The sequence below is a fragment of the Mirounga leonina genome, unplaced genomic scaffold (assembly GCF_011800145.1).
Source record: "Mirounga leonina isolate KUSES-001 unplaced genomic scaffold, KU_Mleo_1.0 Mir_115, whole genome shotgun sequence".
In the NCBI taxonomy this organism is placed as follows: Eukaryota; Metazoa; Chordata; class Mammalia; order Carnivora; family Phocidae; genus Mirounga; species Mirounga leonina.
The window spans coordinates 86111237-86130729 of NW_023270268.1; the positions used below are offsets into that span (position 1 = coordinate 86111237).

Genomic DNA, 19493 nt, shown 5'->3' on the forward strand with positions numbered 1-19493 from the left:
TCTCAGCATCATTAGTCCTTACGGAAATGCAAATCAAAATTACAATGAGATACTATTTTCACACCCACTAGGATGGCTGTAATAAAAAAGACAGTTGCATATACTGATGAGAATGTGGGAAAATTGGAACTCATATACCGCTAGGGGGAATGTAAAATGATCCAGCCACTTTGGAAAACAGATTGGTAGTTCCTCAAAAAGTTAAGCAGATTTACCATATGATCTAGCAAGTTTACTCCCAGTTGTCTATCTAAAAGAATTGAAAACATGTCCACACAAAAACCTATACATGAATATTCACAGCAACTTTACTCATAATCAAAAAGTAGGAACTGCCCAAATGTTCATCAGTTGATGAATGGATAAACAAAATGTGGTATATACATACAAAGGAATATTATTAAGCCACAAAAAGGAATGAAGTCAAGAGAATGAAGAGACATGCTACAGACAGGGAGAATATATTTGTAAAAGGCACATCTGATAAAGGACTATTACCCAAATATATATTTAAAAAAATCTTAAAACTCAAGGGACACCTGGGTGGCTCTGTAGGTTGAGCGTCTGCCTTCAGCTTAGATCATGATCCCAGAGTCCTGGGATTGAGTCCCACATCTAGCTCCTTGCTCAGCGGGGAGCCTGCTTCTCCCTCTGCCTGCATTCTCCCTGCTTGTGCACCCTCTCTCTCTCTCTGACAAATAAATAAATAAAGTCTTTTTTAAAACAAAAGTCTTAAAACTCAACAATAAGAAAATGAACAACCCAATTAAACATTAGCAAAGATCTGTACAGACCCTTCACCGAAAAAGGTATATAGATAAGCATATGAAAAGATGCTCCAGGGCACCTGGGTGGCTCAGTGGGTTAAGCGACTGCCTTCGGCTCAGGTCATGATCCCAGGGTCCTGGGATCGAGTCCCACATCAGGCTCCCTGCTCAGCAGGGAGCCTGCTTCTCCCTCTCCCTCTGCCTGCCACTCCCCCTGCTTGTGCTCTCTCTCTCTGACAAATAAATAAAATCTTCAAAAAAAAAAAAAAAGAAAGAAAGAAAAGATGCTCCATGTTTTATTTAATGACAAAAACATTTTGTCAGTAATTTTAACATTACAAAAAGAGTTTATAGGGCACCTGGATGGCTCAATTGGTTAAGCGTCTTTTTTGCCTCAGGTTATGATTCCACAGTCCTGGGATTGAGTCCTGCATTAGGCTCTTTGCTCAGTAGGGGTGGGGCGGGGGGGCTGCTTCTCCCCTTCCTTCTGCTGCTCTCTCTGGTTGTACTCTCTCTCCCTCTCTCTGTCAAATAAATAAATAAATAAATAAAATCTTTAAAAAAAAAGAGCTTGTGACTACTCTAAGTTTTTGATGTTTACTAGATTTTGATTTCCTTAATAAACCATTTCTTTTCATCTTCTTATTTAGAAAGAAAGAAAAAAGGAAAGGAAGGGAGGAAGGAATAAAAGGGGGAGAAGAAAGAGGAAGGAAGGAAAAAAGAAAGAAGTATCAGCAACAGAAAGACATTCTTCCCACTTCTTGGATTTCAAAACTACAATTTGGAGTAATAGCAACTGTAGGAAGGAAATAGACTATGTGTGAACTCTTAAGTTGAAAATTTAATGTGGTTTGGATGTGTGCATTAATCCATTTTTAGAAAAAAACACTACCCACTAATTATGGCCAAACCATGAGTTAGCTGTATTGTACTTAAGAACAGTACTTTGTGAACATGAGTGGTAATAAGAGTTCTATCCTAGGATGCTGTCTGGTGCAACAAAAAAGTAGATTAGATGCTATTAAGAAGGCACCTAATAATATATCATGGAAGATGGCAACCATATTAAAGAAAAAGCAGGGAAAAAAATGTCATCAGGGAAATGCAAATTAAAGTAACAATGAGATACTACTACACACCCATTAGAATGGCCAGAATCTGGAACACAGACAACACCAAATGCTGCTAAAGACGTGGAGCAACAGGAACTCTCATTCATTGTTGGTGGGAATGCAAAATGGTACAGCCACTTTGGAAGACAGTTTAGTATCTCTCTTTTTTTTTTAATTTATTTATTTATTTTAGAGAGAGAGAGCATGAGCAGGAGGGGCAAAGGGAAAGGGAGAGAGAATCTGAAGCAGACTCCACGTTGAGCGCAGAACCTGACATGGGGCTTGATCTCACGACCCTGAGATCACGAGTAATGATTAGTGATTACTAATGGGGACATAGTTTTTTGAGGGCTGATGAAAATGTGCTGAAATTAGATATAGGTATGCCTTAGAGAAATATCAGGTTTGGCTCCAGACCACTGGACTAAAGCAAATCAAATGAATTTTTTTTTGTTTCCCAGTGCATATAAAAGTTATCATTATACTATATTGTAGTCTGTTAAGTGTGCAATAGCATTATGTCTAAAAAAACAATGTATATACCTTTTTTTTTTTTAAGTAATCTCTACACCCAGTATGGGGCTTGAACTCATGACCCTGAGATAAAGAGTAGTGTGCTGTACTGAGTGAACCAGCCAGGCACCCCACAATGTACATACCATAATTTAAAAACTTGGGTTTTCTAGGTGGCTCGGTTGGTTAAGCATCTGACTCTTGGTTTAGGCTCAGGTCATCATCTTGCGGTGGTGGGATCGAGTTCCACTCAGGCTCCACGCTCAGCACAGAGTCAGCTTTGGATTCTCTCTCCCTCTTCCTCTGCTTCTCCCCCCGCTCATGCTACTCTCTCTCTCTCTCTCTAAATTAAATAAATAAATAAATAAAATAATTAAGATAAAATAAATCAAATCTTTAAAAATACTTTATTACGTGGGGCGCCTGGCTGGTTCAGTCAGTAGAGCATGAGACACTTGATCTCTGGGTTTTAAGTTCGAGCCCCACCTTGGATGTAAAGGTTACTAAAAATCTTTAAAAAAAAATACTTTATTGCTCAAAAATGCTAACTATCAACTGAACTTTCTGCAAGTCATAACCTTTTTCCTGGTGGAGGGTCTTGCCCTGATGTTGATTGCTGCTGGCTGATGAGGGTGGTGGGTGGTAAAGGTTGGGGTGGTTGTTATAATTTCTTAAAAGAAGACAATGAAGTTTGTCACACTATTTGACTCTTCCTTTAATGAATGACTTCTCTGTAGCATGCAATGCTGTTTGGTAGCATTTTACCCACAGTAGGTTTTTTTTTCAGAATTGGAACCAGTCCTCTCAAACCCTGCCACTGCTTCATCAACTAAGTTTATGTCATGCTCTAAATCCTTTATTGTCCTTTCAACAGTCTTCACAGCATCTGTACCAGGAGTAGTTTCCATCTCAATAAACTGCCTTCTGTCTTCATCCATAAGAAGCAACTCCTCATCCATTCAAGTTTTATCATGAGATTGCAGCAATTCAGTCACATCTTCAGGCTCCACTTCTAATTCTAGTTCTCTTGCTGTTTCCCCCATATCTGTACTTACTTCCTCCCCTGCAGTCTTGGACCCTCAAAGTCATCCATGAGGGTTGGAATCAATGTCTACCAGACTCCTGCTGATGTTGCTATTTTGACCTCTTCCCATGAATCACAAATGTTCTTAATGGCATCTAGAATGGTGAATCCTTTCCAGAAGGTTTTCAACTTCCTTTGCCAGGATCCATCTGAGGAATCGCTGTCTATGGCTACTACAGCCTATCCGATGTATTTCTTAAGTAATAAGACTCAAAAGTCAATTACTCCTTGATCTGTGGGCTGCAGAATGGATGCTATGTTAGGCATGAAAGCAACATTAACCTTGTTGTCCATATCCATCAGAGCTCTTGGGTGACCAGGTGCATTGACAATGAGCAGTAATATTTTGAAAGTAATCTTTTTCTTTTTTTTTTTTTTTAAGGTAGGCTCCATGCCCAGCATGGGGCTTGAACTCACGACCCTGAGATTAAGAGTCATGTGCTCTACCAACTGAGCCAGTCAGGCACACCAGGAATCTTTTTTTTTTCTTTCTGTGCAGTCTCAACAGTGGGCTTATAATATTCAGTAAACCATATTGCAAACAGATGTGCTGTCATCCAGGCTTTGTTGTTCCATTTACAGAACAAAGGCAGAGTAGATTTGGTGTAATTCTTAAGGGCCCTGGGATTTTCAGAATGGTAAATGAGCACTGGCTTCAACTTCAAGTCACCAGCTGCATTAGCCCCTAACAAGAGAGTTGGCCTGCCTTTGGAAGCCTTTGGAAGGTTTGAAGCCAGGTATTGACTTCTCTCTAGCTATGAATGTCCTCAATGGCATCTTCCAACAGAAGCTTCATGTACATTGCAAATCTGTTGTTTAGTGTAGCCACTTCCACTGCTTATCTGAGCTAGATCTTCTGGAGAACTTGCTGCAGCTAATACAACAGCACCTGCTGCTTCCCCTTACGCTTGTACGTTATGGAGACGTCTTCTTTCCCTAAACCTTATGAACCAACCAATACTAGCTTCCAACTTTTCTTCTGCAACTTCCTCACTTCTCTTGGCCTTCACAGAATTGAAGAGAGTTAAGGCCTTGCTCTGGATTAGGCTTTGGCTTAAGAGAATGTTGTGGTTAATTTGATCTATCCAGACCACTCAGACTTTCTTCATTATCAGCAATAAGGCTGTTTCACTTTCTTTATTATTCATATGTTCACTGTAATACCACTTTTCATTTCCTTCAAGAACTTTTCCTTTGCATTTACAACTTGGCTAACTGGTGCAACAGGCCTAGCTTTGGGCCTGTCTCAGCTTTTGACATGCCTTCCTCATTAAGCTAAATCATTTCTAGTTTTTGATTTAGTAAGAGACATGTGACTCTTCCTTTCACTTGAACACTTAAAGTCCATCATAGGGTTTTTGTTTTGTTTTGTTTTTAAGATTTAGTTACTTATTTGAGAGAGAGAAGAGCATGAGTGGGGGGAGGAGCAGAGGGAGAGGAGGAAGCAGACTCTGCGCTGAGTCCAGAGTCTGACACGGGGCTTGATCCCAGGATCCTGGGATCATGACCTGAGCCAAAATCAAGTCGGACGTGTAACCAACTGAGCTACCCAAGTACCCCCACTGTAGGGTATTAATTGGCTTAATTTCAATATTGTTGTGTCTCATGTAATAGGGGAGGCCTGAGGAAAGAGAGAGACAGGGAACAACAGTCAGTGGAGCAGAATACACAAAACATTTATTGTTGTATAGGTGTGGTTCCTGGTGCCCAAAACAATTATAATAGTAACATGAAAGATCACTGATCACAGATCACTGTTTCAAATATAATAATGATGAAAAAGTTCAAAATATTGTGAAAATTACCAACGTGTGATACAAAGACAGAAAGTTAGCAAATGCTCTTGGGAAAAATGGTGCCAGTAGACTTGCTCGACACAGGGTTGCCACGAACCTTCAATTTGTAACCCAAAAAAGGCAGTATCTGCAAAGTGTAATAAAGTGGAATGCAAGAAAATGAGATACGCCTGTAGTTGTAATGGTTGTACAAGCCTGTGAATATACTAAAACCATTGAATTGTACACATTATAAGGGTGAATTTTATAGGATATAAACTATCTCCATTTTTTTATAAAGCACACTGACATTGAAGCCAGAACCCTAGATTTAAATCCCGTCTTTGCTACTTACTTGCTGTATCTTTCCCTGAGTTCTCTCATCTGTAAAGTAAGGGTAAAATGTGATACCTACCTCATAGAGTTTTGTGAGCCTTTAATGAGTTAATACATGTAAAGTCCTTAGTAAAGTGTTTGGCACGTGTAGGTGCCAACTCAGGTATTAGCTCTTGTATACGAAACTGAACCAAAGTTCATGGAAATATATTTACCCTACTACCAACAATGCAGTCCTTTTTTTTTTTTCTATTTTATTGATTTTAAAAGAAAGAGAAATAAATGTTAAGATACAGTAAGTTGATTTCACAACCCTCTAATGCCACTAAGAAAACTGTTTCCAGTGCTTTCCCTGCTCCCTCAGCCAACTCCTGCTCATCCTCTGGGTTTAGCTTAAAGTTGCTTCCTCAAACAAATCTTTCCTAATTCCCCAGACTAACTTAGATTTTCCTATTACTGTGCTGCTATTAGCACCTTATACTTAACCTCTGTAGCACTCATCCCAGTTGTAATTTTTTTTTAAACATCTGTCTTCCCCACTAGATTATAATCTTCATGAGGGAAGGAACTGTGTCTGTTTATTCACTGGTGTAGCCTTATCATTAAACAAAGTGCCTACCAAATAAGAAGTGCTTAATAACTATTGACTTGTAGCGTAGGAAGAGCTGCAAAGAAGGTATTGGGACGGTTTCAAGAAATGTGGCTGGAGTGCCTAGCTGGTGACTGAGTGACATAGTGCTGATACTATGCTCTGCACTCAACCTAGTCTAGATACGGTCATTCCCAAGGGAATCTTATTACTTTACATTTCATCCATTGGAAGAAGGACCGCCTAACCTAGGCACTGCTGAAATGACTGCTGATGTGCAATACTGAGGGCATCTGTTACTATCTGGGCAAGTTGACCTGCTGTGATAACTGTGTTAGCTGATTAACATAAGTCACGTTATAGCTGCAGAGGTTGCTGGCATTTTGGTTATTGGAGTGCTGAGATTCATGTCTTCAGTTTCTGTCTCAGAGAGTTCTGTCCTTTAAAAAAAAAAAAAAGGTGAAGGTTTTGGGGTGCGCCTGGGTGGCTCAGTTAGTTAAACGTCCGTCTTTGGCTCAGGTCATGATCCCAGGGTCCTGGGATGGAGCCCTGCGTCGGACTCCCTGCTCAGGGAGCATCTGCCTCTCCTTCTCCTTCTCCCCCTGCTCCTGCTCTCTCTCTCTGAAATAAATAAATAAAATCTTAAAAAAAAAATAAAAATTAAAAAAGGTTTTGAAGATGTTGTATCATATTTCTATTTGTGTTTGATTTTGTGGGAGGGTGGCTGGAATGGAGGAAATAATTTTCATCATTCCCTCGGCCTTTGAGCCTATGTTTTTATTTTACTGTTTTGGTAATGCTAAAGGGATAAGATACAATACAAAAAGGTTAGAAACTGGGGCGCCTGGGTGGCTCAGTCAGTTAAGCATCGACTCTTGGTTTCAACTAGGTTATGATCTCAGGGGCATGAGATTGAGCCCCAGGTCGGGCTCACACCAAGTCCACTAGAGATTCTGCCCCCCCCACTCCAACCCCTGGCATGCATGTGTGCAGTCACTCGCTTTCTCTCAAATACATAAATAAGTAAATAAAATATTTTTTAAAAGGTAAGAAACTATTTTTTATAATTTCATAATTTTTATAAACTAATCTTGTTATTAAGAATAAAGAAGAAAGGGGTGCCTGCCTCAGTGGGTTAAACGTCTGCCTTCAGCTTAGGTCATGATCCCAGGTCCTGGGATTGAGTGCTGCATCTGGCACCCTACTCAGTGGGGAGCCTTCTTCTCCCTTTCCCTCTGCCATTCTCCCTGCTTGTGTTCCTTTGCTCTCAAATAAATAAATAAGTAAAATCTTAAAAAAAAAAAAAAGGGAAGAAGAAAAACTAATAAAAGTAGGCTCCTAGGCTTTGATTAAATTTGCCAGGAAACCAAATAAATGTTTTGGGTTTTTTTTCTGAAATTAGAACATCTTTAAAGTATTAGACATAGTATTCATATGTCTTACTATAATAGTGTAATTTTTAGTCACAAGCAGAACCTGTATTGATGGAATATCACAAATTCAAGGCCAGAGAAGCAAGAAACTAGGGCCAACTAAATCAGATTAGGTAACATTTATCCAACTAGTAATTCCACTATTTCTTCCTCAGTTTACTACCTTGTCTTTTTCTCTCATTCTCTTTTTGTTTCTTTGGCTCTTAATCCCTTTGTCTCACACCGTAACCACTTTCTACTCTGTGACTTCTGTCATCTTTGAAAATTACAGTGACAACATATTTTGGTTTTGATTTTTTTTTTTTTTTTTTCAAATATGAAAGTACCCTCACCATAAGACAAGTTTCCCAGTCCTTGCTACGGTGATTATGTGCAGCAGTTCCCGTGTACGAGGGCTTTGCTTATAAATGCTCCTCTATCTTGAGGTCCTAGTTTCCTCATTGTTGAGATTGTAATTGGTATGCTGGAATTGTTTTTAAAATGACAATAATAAGTGCTTTATTTGAATTATTTCCACAGCTGGTATAAGGCTAATTATAGTATGGCCGAGAAGTTAGACTGGGGCCGAGGAATGGGCTGTGACTTCGTCAGGAAGAGCTGTAAATTCTGGATTGACCAGCAGAAACAAAAGTAAGAACACATTTCCTCATTATATCTTTGATAACACAGTTGATTTCTGCTATTGTTCTTTATTCCTGAACCTAAAATGTCACTATTTTGAAAATATGGTCTAAACAGTTCAATTTCAAAATGTACAGTAATGTACAATAATGTATGGTAATATAATAAGTAGCTACATTATTGTTTTAAATCATATATGAAAAGAATCTACAATGTGGGAGCCAGAGCCATAAGCATTTGTTTAATTTATAATTAATAAGTTATATACTATAAAATTTTTGCATATTCTGTCATTCTTACTGTTTTCTTCAGAGAATGCACCCATAAACATAGATGCAGCTGTTGTTTGAGTATCCAAAAACATGAAGATACTTTTGAATAATGGTTCTCAAATCTGGATGAATATCAAAATCACCTAGCAAACTTTTTAAAAATACATTCTTCAAGTTTGGGGGATATACATACCCACACATTCATATGTTTATGCATATTTTTTTTTCCCCTTTTTTTTAAGTAAGCTCTATGCCCAATGTGGAGCTCGAACTCATAACCCTGCGATCAAGGGCCTCACACTTTAGGATGCCTGGGTGGCTCAGTTAGTTAAGCAGCTGCCTTTGGCTCAGGTCATGATCCTAGGGTCCTGGGATCGAGTCCTGCATGGGGCTCCTTGCTCAGCAGGGAGCCTGCTTCTCCCTCTGCCTGCCACTCCCCCCTGCTTATGTGTTCTCTCTCTCTCTCTGACAAATAAGTAAATAAAATCTAAAAAAAAAAAAAAAGCCTCACTCTTCATGGCCTGAGCCAGCCAGGTACCCCTATAAATATATATCTTTTAACTTTTTATTTTGAGATAATTATAGATTCACATGCAGGTTTGAAGAAATATACAGATTCCATGTATACTTTATCCAGTTTTCTTGATTGGTAACATCTTATAAAAACTATAGTACAATAACACAGCCAGGATATTAACATTGATATAATCAGATACAGAACACTTCAGTTACCACAAGAATCCTTCATGTTGCCATTTTATAAACATACCCACTTCCCTCCCACTCCAACCCCTCTTAAGCCCCTGGAAAGCACTAATCTGTTTTTTCATTTCTATAATTTTGCCTTTTAAAGAATGTTATATAAATTGATTCATTCTGTATATAACCTTTTGGGATTGGCTTTTTTCACTCCACATAATTTTCTGGGTTGTGTATATCAGTAGTTTGCTCAAGTTAATGGCTGAATAATATTCCATGATATGGATGTAGCAGTTTGTTTAAGCATTCACATGTTTTATAGTTGTTGTTGTAAAGATTTTATTTATTTGAAAGAGTGAGAGAGAAAGATCACAGCAGGGGGGAGGGGTAGAGGGAGAAGTGGACTCCCCGCTGAGCAGGGAGCCTGATGCAGGATTCATCCCAAGACCCTGGCTGAAGGCAGCTGCTTAACAGATTGAGCCGCCCAGGCACCCTAAGCATTCACATGTTGAGGATATCTAGGTTGTTTCCAGTTTGGGGCTATTATGAATAAAGCTGCTGTAAACATTTGTGTACAGGTTTTTGTGTGAACATAAATCTTCATTTCTCCAAGATAAATGCCAAGGAGTGCAATTGCTGGGTCATATGGTAGTTGCAAGTTTAATTCTCTAAGAAACTGCTGACCTCATCCAGAATGGCTATACCATTTTATATTCTACCAGCAATGTATGAGTGATGACAGTTTCTCCACATCCTTGTCAGCATTTGATGTTGTCACTATTTTTTATTTTAGTTATTCTGAAAGATAAGGTGATATCTCATTGTGGTTTTACTTTGCATTTCCCTAATGGCTAATGGATGTTGAATATCTTTTCATGTGCTTATTTGATGTCTGTATATCCTCTTTGATGAGATATCTCTCCATGTCTTATGCCAGTTTTCTAATTGCATTGTTTGCTTTTTTTTTTTCACTGTTGATTTTTGAAAGTTCTTTATATATTCTAAGTACTAGTCCTTTGTCGGATATGTGGTTTGCACACATTTTCTCCTAATCCATAACTTTTCTTTTTATTCTCTTAATAGGGTCTTTTATAGAGCAAAAGTTTTTAATTTTGGTGAAGTCCAAACTATCAGTATGTCCTTTTCTGAGACATACTTTCAATGTCAAGTGAGTGGTGAAGTCCTAAATCTCAAAGATATTCTTTTTTTTTTTAAAGATTTTTTATTTATTTATTTGACAGAGAGAGAGAGAGAGAGAGAGGGAACACAAGCAGGGGGAGTGGAGGAGGGAGAAGCAGGCTTCCCACTGAGCAGGGAGACCGATGCAGAGCTCGATCCCAGGACCCTGGGATCATGACCTGAGCCGAAGGCAGACGCTTAACAACTGAGCCACCCAGGCGCCCTCAAAGATATTCTTGTATTTTTTTTTTCAAAAATTTAATTGCTTTATGTTCTATATTGCAGTCTGGGATCCATTTTGAGGTAATTTTTGTATAAAGTGGGAGACTTAGGTCAAGGTTCACTGTTTATTGAAAAGGCTGTCTTTCTTTTATTGACTTGCTTTCTTATATTTGTCAGAGAATCAGTTGGGTGTATTTATATGGGTCTATTTCTGTGTTCTTCTGTTTCATTGATCTATGTGTGTGTCACTCCATTAATAGTACACAGTCCTTGATTACTGTAGCTATACTGTATGTTAAAATTGGGTAAACTGATTCTTCCCACTTTATTCTTTTTCCAAATCATCTTAGCTCTCCTAGTTCCTTTGCCTTTCATATAAATTTCAGAATAACCTTGTCTACAAAAAAATTTTGCTGGGATTTTTCTATGAATTGTGTTAAACCTATATATCAATTTTAGGAGAATTGACATCTTAGCTCTGTTGAGTTTTTTAATTCATGGACACAATGGAGGGGGGAACATTCAGTTTTTCACCACTAAGTATAATGTTAGTTGTAGGTATTTTGTAGATGCTCCTTTTCAAGTTGAAGTTCCCCTCTCTTACTATCTTTCTGAGAGTTTTTATCATGAATGGATGTTGACTTTTGCCAAATGCTTTTTCAGCTTTGGTTGATATAATCATGTGATTTTTTTTTTTAGCCTGTTAATATGATGGATTACACTGATTGGTTTTCAAATATTAAACCAGCCCTGCATTGCTAGAATAAGCCCCACTTAGTCATGGTATATAATTATTCCTATATATTGCTAAATTCCATGTACTAATATTTTATTATGGATTTTTCTGTACATATTCATGAAGAATATGGTACTGCCTTTGTTTCTTTTTTGTACTGTCTTGGTTTTTTGTATCAGGGTAATATTAACTTCATAAAGTGAATTGGGAAGTATTTCCACCTCTTCTATTTTCTGGAAGAATTTGTGTGCAATTGGTGTTGATTCTTCTTTAAGTATTTGGTAGAATTCTCCAGTGAAACCGTCTGGGACTGTAGATTTCTCTTCCAGGAATTTCTAAAGTATTAATTCAACTGCCTTAATATTTACAGGGCTATTGATATTTATCTATTTCATATTGGATGAATTGTGGTAATTTGTGTCATTGAAGTATTCGTCCATTTTGTCTAAGTTACTAGATGTATGTGTACAGAATAGTTTGTAGTAGTTCCTTACTATTGTTTTAATGTCTGTAGGTTGTGTAGTGAAAGCCCATATCATTCCTGATCTTGGTAATTTGCATCTTCTCCATTTCTTTTTCAGTTTTGCTCTCTAGCAGAGTTTGTCAACATCATTGATCTTTTTAAAGAGGTAGCTTTTTGTTTCATTGATGTCTTTTATTGTTTTTCTGTTTTCTAATTTATTAATTTCTGTTCTTTATTATAGCCTTCCTTATGCTTGTATTTGTTTTATTTTTCTCTCTCTAGGTTCTTGATTATTGATTTGAGATGTTATATCTTTCTAACATATGTATTTAACACTATAAATTTCCCTCTCAGCATTTCTTTAGCTGTGTCCCAGCTAAAGGTTGAGACAAGTGACTTGCCTAGAGTCATATAGCTGATGAGGGACTTTAGCTTCTCTCTTTCCACGTCCAGTGCCTTGTCCACTAAATCACAGGTACTTCTTGTGAAGATGTTATTCGTATCTTTTCTCCCCTGGGTTAGGTCTCGAAGCAGTTTAAGTCAGCGTCTACTAAGGAGTCTGACATCTGAGTTATAATCCTGCCGTGAAAAGAGCTGTTAATAAGCAGTATCAGGAAGCACCTGCAGCCACTTTGTGGGCAGCTAGTTCTATCCAGCACTACTTGGTCTGCTAGCGTAGTACTTCCCAAATTTTGCTGTGCATTAGAATCATTTAGAGATTTTTTAAATCTCCATACCCACATTACAGCCCATCCCCAGTTAAATCAGAATGTCTGGAAGTGGGAACCGGGCATTGGTATTGTTTTTAGGGATCCCTAAAATTCACTTTGCAGCAAAGTTTGGGAACTGCTGTTGCACTGTGTTAAAGGAAGTATGTAATTAACATTGCAGCTACAAGAGCTTAGAGATTTTTTTCTTTTAACAGCTGCAACTCTGTTCTGCTTTAGGTCCTGATTATAGGATCACCTAAAACCAAAAACAGAAGGGAATTTCCTCTTCTCCGTTCTTCAAAACTAAAACTTTTGGTCCCCTGAATTCTCTCCTTTTAGCCATAAGTCAGAGGTTGGCAAACTTTTCTGTAAAGGGCCAATTAGCAAATATTTTGTACACAAAATAAGGTTCTCTGTTTTGAGACAAGTGGTGCATTATTACCTAACTCCTCTTCCTAGTTTTTCAGTCATAACAGTCTCTGTTACAACTACTCAACTCTGCTTTTGTACATCATGAGCAGCCCTAGACAAGATGAATGAGCATGGCCATGTTCCAGTAATACTTTATTTATAAAAACAGTTGTAGAAGAAACATAGAAACCAAAAAAGCAGTTATGGGCAGGATTTGACCCAAAAATTGAAGTTTGCTAATCCCTGTCATAAGCATTCAAATGTCCCACTTTTGAAACGTTGACATCCAGGAGTCCTTATAGCACAGAAGCCAACTTCTGGTACCATAGACCCAGTCTGGCTATATCCCTGAGTTATCTTAGATTCCAGTATGACCATTATTGAGTGCAGGGGCTGGTGCTTAACTTCAGCTGTGATACCTCTCCTTCTTCATTGTTGGGTGACTGGTATGAGGAGAGAACACTTGAGCAAAGACAGAGCCTTACTCACTGGAATCATTTGAATCTATGTACACACAAAATAAGGTTCTTTCTATGGTACCACTAGCCACATGTGGCTATATAAATTTATATTTAAATTGATTAAAGTTAAATAAAATTTAAAATTCAGTTCCTCAGTTGCACTAGTCACATTTCAAGTGGTTAATAGCCACTATATGATTAGACATATTGGACAGCACATTGCAGAAAGTTCTATTAGGCCGAACTGCTGTAGAATTATATGCCATGAATCTTGAACAGCTCTAACTTTGGAACTTTTTAAATCAGTATTTTTTAAGTTCCTTACTCCTCTTTACCCATTTAGGCAAAACTCATATTTTAATTAATTTAAGGTAAATATTATGTATTGTTTTATTTTAAAGAAAAAGGAAATGAATTTCATAGTATCAAGGAAGTGACTTAATAAGAACTACTGGTCATATTCATTGGAAACTTTATCATAGAAAGTTATAAAATTGCCTTATATAAAGATTTTATAAAAGTGGTGTGGACAGTGAAATTACATTTATTGAGTAACTTGTATGTGCTAGACACTGAGTGCTTTATAGTTGAAGCTCAGGAAAATTAAGTAAATATCAAATATCAAATAAGCTGGTATTTGAAACCAAGCCTGTGTGAAGGTTTATAGACCTTTGCTTTGCTATTACATTGTGCTGCTTCACATTTACCAAAGACTGTGGTAGGTCTTTTACACATTTTATCTCAAGAAGCTATAATTCCCCTAAAAATGTTTTATTGCTATATTTGTTAACTTAAATGAAGCAAGTATCAATTTTCCTTAAAATAAGAAATCTAACCTCGGCTTTTTCCCCCAACAGGCATGTGGGAGAAGAAGAAAAATAGCAGTAATCCTTTACAATTTGGTAACCAGTCTTAACAGGATTTATATTGTTTAAGAATACTGGAATTTCATTTATAACATTACTGTTATGACATTAATATAATTTGTATTGTAATTATCAATAAGAACTAATTTGAAGATTATTTTTACAGAACAATGCAATAGATTCCAACGTCTTTGGAAAATTACAAGACATCTTTTTCTTTTTCTTTTTCTTTTTTTTTTTTTAAAGATTTTATTTATTTATTTGAGAGAGAGAATGAGAGACAGAGAGCGTGAGAGGGAGGAGGGTCAGAGGGAGAAGCAGACTCCCTGCCAAGCAAGGAGCCCGATGCGGGACTCGATCCCGGGACTCCAGGATCATGACCTGAGCCGAAGGCAGTCGCTTAACCAACTGAGCCACCCAGGCGCCCCAAGACATCTTTTTCCAAATTATACTTTCAAGATTAGGTTTAACAGAACAGAACAACTTGTAATAATTAGGAGTATTTACACTATCTTCATTTTGCACATGAAAGCGGGATGTCTTGTGAATGTGTTCAGTTTAACAAACTGTCAAACAAGAGTCTTTGAATTATATTATGGCATAGAAAAAATTCACTCTTTGAAGCTTCAGGACAGAAGGGCATCGTCTCCCATCTCTTTCTGAGACTCCATTATATTGATTATGAAGATTTGCATTTCCAAGCAGTATCAGGAATTTCATTATTTGTCTTTAACATGCAGATCAGGTCTGCAGAACTCCATTTTACTGGCAAAAGTGGAAAGAAAGAGATAAATAGAATTGTGTTTAATAATGGTGGAGTAAAGTTATAGTGCACGTAGCATTAATCATTCATATCTACATTAAGCATTTCTTTTTACACTTTTTTTTTTTTTTAAAGATTTTATTTATTTATTTGACAGAGAGAGAGATAGCGACAGCAGGAATACAAGCAGGGGGAGTGGGAGAGGGAGAAGCAGGCTTCCCACTGAGCAGGGAGCCCGATGCGGGGCTCGATCCCAGGACCCTGGGATCATGACCTGAGCCAAAGGCAGACACTTAACGACTGAGCCACCCAGGCGCCCCTCTTTTTACACTTTTAAAAATAACTTCATAACCTGATTCAGCATTTAGTATTAAGCTATTAAAGTATACTGAAATGATAATAGAAAAGACAAGCTCTGTAATGGATTTGTTATATTTTCTTTAGAGTTTGATACCATGGTGTTTATCTTTGTGTGCAGGAGGCAGATGCTGAGCCCTTTCTGTGACACACTCAGAAGTAATCCATTGCAGTTAACTTGCAGACAGGACCAGAGAGCAGTTGCAGTGTGTAATTTGCAGAAGTTTTCAAAACCTTTACCTCAAGAGTACCAGGTAACACTTGTTTTGGGCAATTTTAGAAATCAACTTTTTAAAGAGAAGTCTCCATTTTTAATTAGAAGAGTGAATTCTCTTAAGTTTTTCAACTTATGAAACTTACGTTTTCTATAAGTTAGAAAAAAACGAAGAATTCTTACAATTCTTTAAAGCCAGTGTGCTAATCAACAACAATTAATATCTAGCAATGCCTTGTAGTAATGGTAAAAAGCATTTAGAATATTTATTGGATCTATTTTTAAGTGGTCTGTATTTTTTTCTTAATTGTTTCCAAAGTCTTCGTGTTTAATTTCCTCTAATTTACACAGAAGAACAAGGTTCTTTAAAGGAAATAACTGAGCTACTCTAATCCAATTCATTAAATACAATTATATTAATTATAAAGTAGAACTTGAAAGTTCTACTTTATAAAGGTTTGACACATGGGATCTAAAAGGTGAAGGAGGGGCGCCTCTGTGGCTCAGTCAGTTAAGCATCAGACTCTTGATTTCAGCTCAGGTCATGATCTCAGAGTCCTGAGATCCAGCCCAGCATTGCGCTCCACACTGGGCATGGAGCCTGCTTAAGAGTCTCTCTCTCCCTCTCTATCTGCCCCTCTTCTCTCTATCTGAAAAAAAAAAAAGGTGAAGGAAATGGTCCCACACATTCAGTCTGAGTCTCTGATTGGAACTTTAAGTTTGTTGTTGCAGTAACCATCTCTGAAACGCCTCAGTTCTGCCTGCCATTTACAAAGGATTCTGTAGTCAGAAGTGTTATCTCAGAAGATAATTTAAAATGATTGTTGCTGGGGCACCTGGGTGGCTCCGTTGTTAAGCGTCTGCCTTCGGCTCAGGTCAAGATCCCAGGGTCCTGGGATCGAGCCCCACATTGGGCTCCCTGCTCAGAGGGAAGCCTGCTTCTCCCTCTCCCACTACCCCTGCTTGTGTTCCCTCTCTCGCTATATCTCTCTCTGTCAAACAAATAAATAAAATCTTTAAATAAATAAATAAAAATAAAATGATTGCTGCTGAATTTTGAGCTTCCTGCATATGTTTATGATCCCACTGAATGCTTCAGATACCATAAGATGGCAACTATATTTCTAGGCATAGTAATATAATTCAGGGAGTTGGTATAAATGTGAAATCTTTAAAATTTATCTGGTGCCTTATTCCTTTGGTGTTCAAAGTATTTTTTTTTTAAAGATTTTATTTATTTATTTATTTGAGAGAAAGAGTGTACATGAGCGGGGGCGGGGGGGAGGCAGAGAGTGGGGGTGGGGGGAGACAAAGAGGGGGAAGAGAGAAGGAGAAGCAGATCCCTCCTGTGCAGAACCCCAAAATCATGACCCGAGCCAAAGGTAGACACTTACTGACTGAGCCACCCAGGTGCCCCTCAAAGTATTTTATATATATGATCTCATTCATATTATCACAGTTTTATTTTTTCAAGTTTGTCAAAACAACACGTAAATTAAGTCTTCTAAAAACACTTGAAAGGGGCGCCTGGGTGGCTCAGTTGGTTGAGCGACTGCCTTCGGCTCAGGTCATGATCCTGGAGTCCCGGGATCGAGTCCCGCATCGGGCTCCCTGCTCGGCAGGGAGTCTGCTTCTCCCTCTGACCCTCCCCCCTCTCATGCTCTCTCTCTCTCATTCTCTCTCTCAAATAAATAAATAAAATCTTTAAAAAAATAAAATAAAATAAAATAAATAAAAACACTTGAAGTACATTATATTTAAAATATCTTAATTCTCTGGATTAGTTTTCTGTTTTGTCAACTCTTAAAACTCTTCCTATTCATCTTTTTAAAACACTAGTCAAATTTGTCATCTAGTAAAAAACTTGAATATACTTATCTTGCTTATTTCTAAAACTACAACAACCTTGAAATAGCCCTCAGGTAGTATATTACTGTCTTTATATTCTATTATATATGAAGAAAAGTACACTGATACCTTCTTTATATTATGCAGCGTTAGAGGGTTGCTATAAATTGCTTGTGGACTTTGTTTTTATTATACAGAATGTTTTCTTACTTTCCTGTCTTCCTAATTTTTTTTTTTTTTTTTTTGGTAGTACTTCGATGAACTAAGTGGAATACCTACAGAAGATTTGCCTTATTATGGTGGTTCAGTAGAAATCGCTGACTACTGCCCTTTCAGTCAGGAATTCAGTTGGCATTTAAGTGGTGAATATCAGCGCAGCTCAGATTGTAGAATATTGGAAAATCAACCAGGTTAGTAGTCTAGTGAAATGAAATGTTGTGTGTATATTAAAGTTATATATCAGCAATATAAAATAGGGATTAAGGGCACAGACCCAGGATGCAGACTGTCTGAATTTGTATGATGGTTCCACTGGTATCCATTTTTTAGAAGTAACTTAACTTCGGGCGCCTGGGTGGCTCAGTTGGTTAAGCGACTGCCTTTGGCTCAGGTCATGATCCTGGAGTCCCGGGATCGAGTCCCGCATCGGGCTCCCTGCTCGGCAGGGAGTCTGCTTCTCCCTCTCCCACTCCCCGTTTGTGTTCCCTCTCTCGCTGTGTCTTTCTCTGTCAAATAAATAAATAGAATCTTTAAAAAAAAAAAAAGAAGTAATTTAACTTCTCTGTGCCTCAATTTCCTCCTCTGTGCCAAGGGGATGATAATACCTATCTTACAGAGGACTTGTGAGAACTAAATGAATTCACATAGTAAATGCTTAGAACTAGGACACAGAACAAGGACTGTTAGTTGTTTAGATACATTTGCACATGTATGCACCCTACTTTTTTGTAGTACCTTCTATCTGCATGACAGTTTCATTTGCATTTCATTTTTATCATTTCATTTTATTCTTTGAAAAACCTGATGAGAGACACAGAGAACATATTATTGAATTTCACAAGTGAACGAAGAGACACTTAGTAATACAATTAATTGGTGCCAGTGTAAGATCCTCCAATGCAGAGCTCTTTTTATTAAATCATATTAGGTATCCAATTTTTTTTGTCTTCTGAGGAGTGTACATTTTATGTAGTTTAGAAGTAACATGTCATTCTCCAGATATCAGAATAATACTATTGTCCCATGGCTAGTAAGATATAGTGCCATATTATTTATTCCCTTTTAATACACATAAAGAGTATGATAATGGGTATTCACCTTTGTAAACAAACTTATCACATCTGATATGTTAATAAAGAGCAATAGGTTAGTTCTTCACTCTGTGGTCATAAAAATTTCTAACCTGGTCCTTTTTTTAAAATTTAAATTCAGTTAATTAACATATAATGTATTATTTGTTTCATGGGTACAGGTTTGTGATTTGTCAGCCTTATATAATACCCAGTGCTCATTACAACATATACCCTGCCCAATGTCCATCATCCAGTTACCCCAAAACCTGATCCTTTTTATTCCCAATTCCGTACTTTATTACAGACTCTGTTATTTACATTTTAAATTTCCATAATGGTTTTTCCTTTTGTTTTTAAACCTGGTAGATTTAATTGGATTTGTACAGTCATTTTTTTCATCCCTCACCTATTTAATGTCTAAAAACTTATAACTATTCAGCAGTTCCATGTTAAAACCGAGAAATGCAGGGATCTATCAATTATGGGTTTGCCAACGATATAGTATCACACTTTATTGTTTTAGAGCTGGAGTTGACAAACGTTTATTGTAAAGAGAATGTAATTTTTTTTTTGAGAAAAATAGTAAATATTTTATTTTTTTATTTTTATTTTCTAAGATTTTATTATTTAACAGAGATAGACACAGTGAGAGAGGGAACACAAGCAAGGGGAGTGGGAGAGGGAGAAGCAGGCTTCCCGCGGAGCAGGGAGCCCGATGCGGGGCTCGATCCCAGGACCCTGGGATCATGGCCTGAGCCGAAGGCAGACGC

At 37.6% G+C, this 19493-nt stretch overlaps 1 protein-coding gene across 1 annotated transcript in view; it reads left to right on the plus strand.

Moving 5' to 3' along the window:
- The window catches only part of LMLN (leishmanolysin like peptidase), a 76943-nt gene that overhangs the window by 41892 nt on the left and 15558 nt on the right, over nt 1–19493 (plus strand). The window contains exons 12-14 of the mRNA XM_034999974.1: nt 8129–8239; nt 15491–15623; nt 17682–17841. Coding sequence (XP_034855865.1) covers nt 8129–8239; nt 15491–15623; nt 17682–17841 — 404 coding nt within the window. The remainder of the gene's footprint in view (nt 1–8128; nt 8240–15490; nt 15624–17681; nt 17842–19493) is intronic.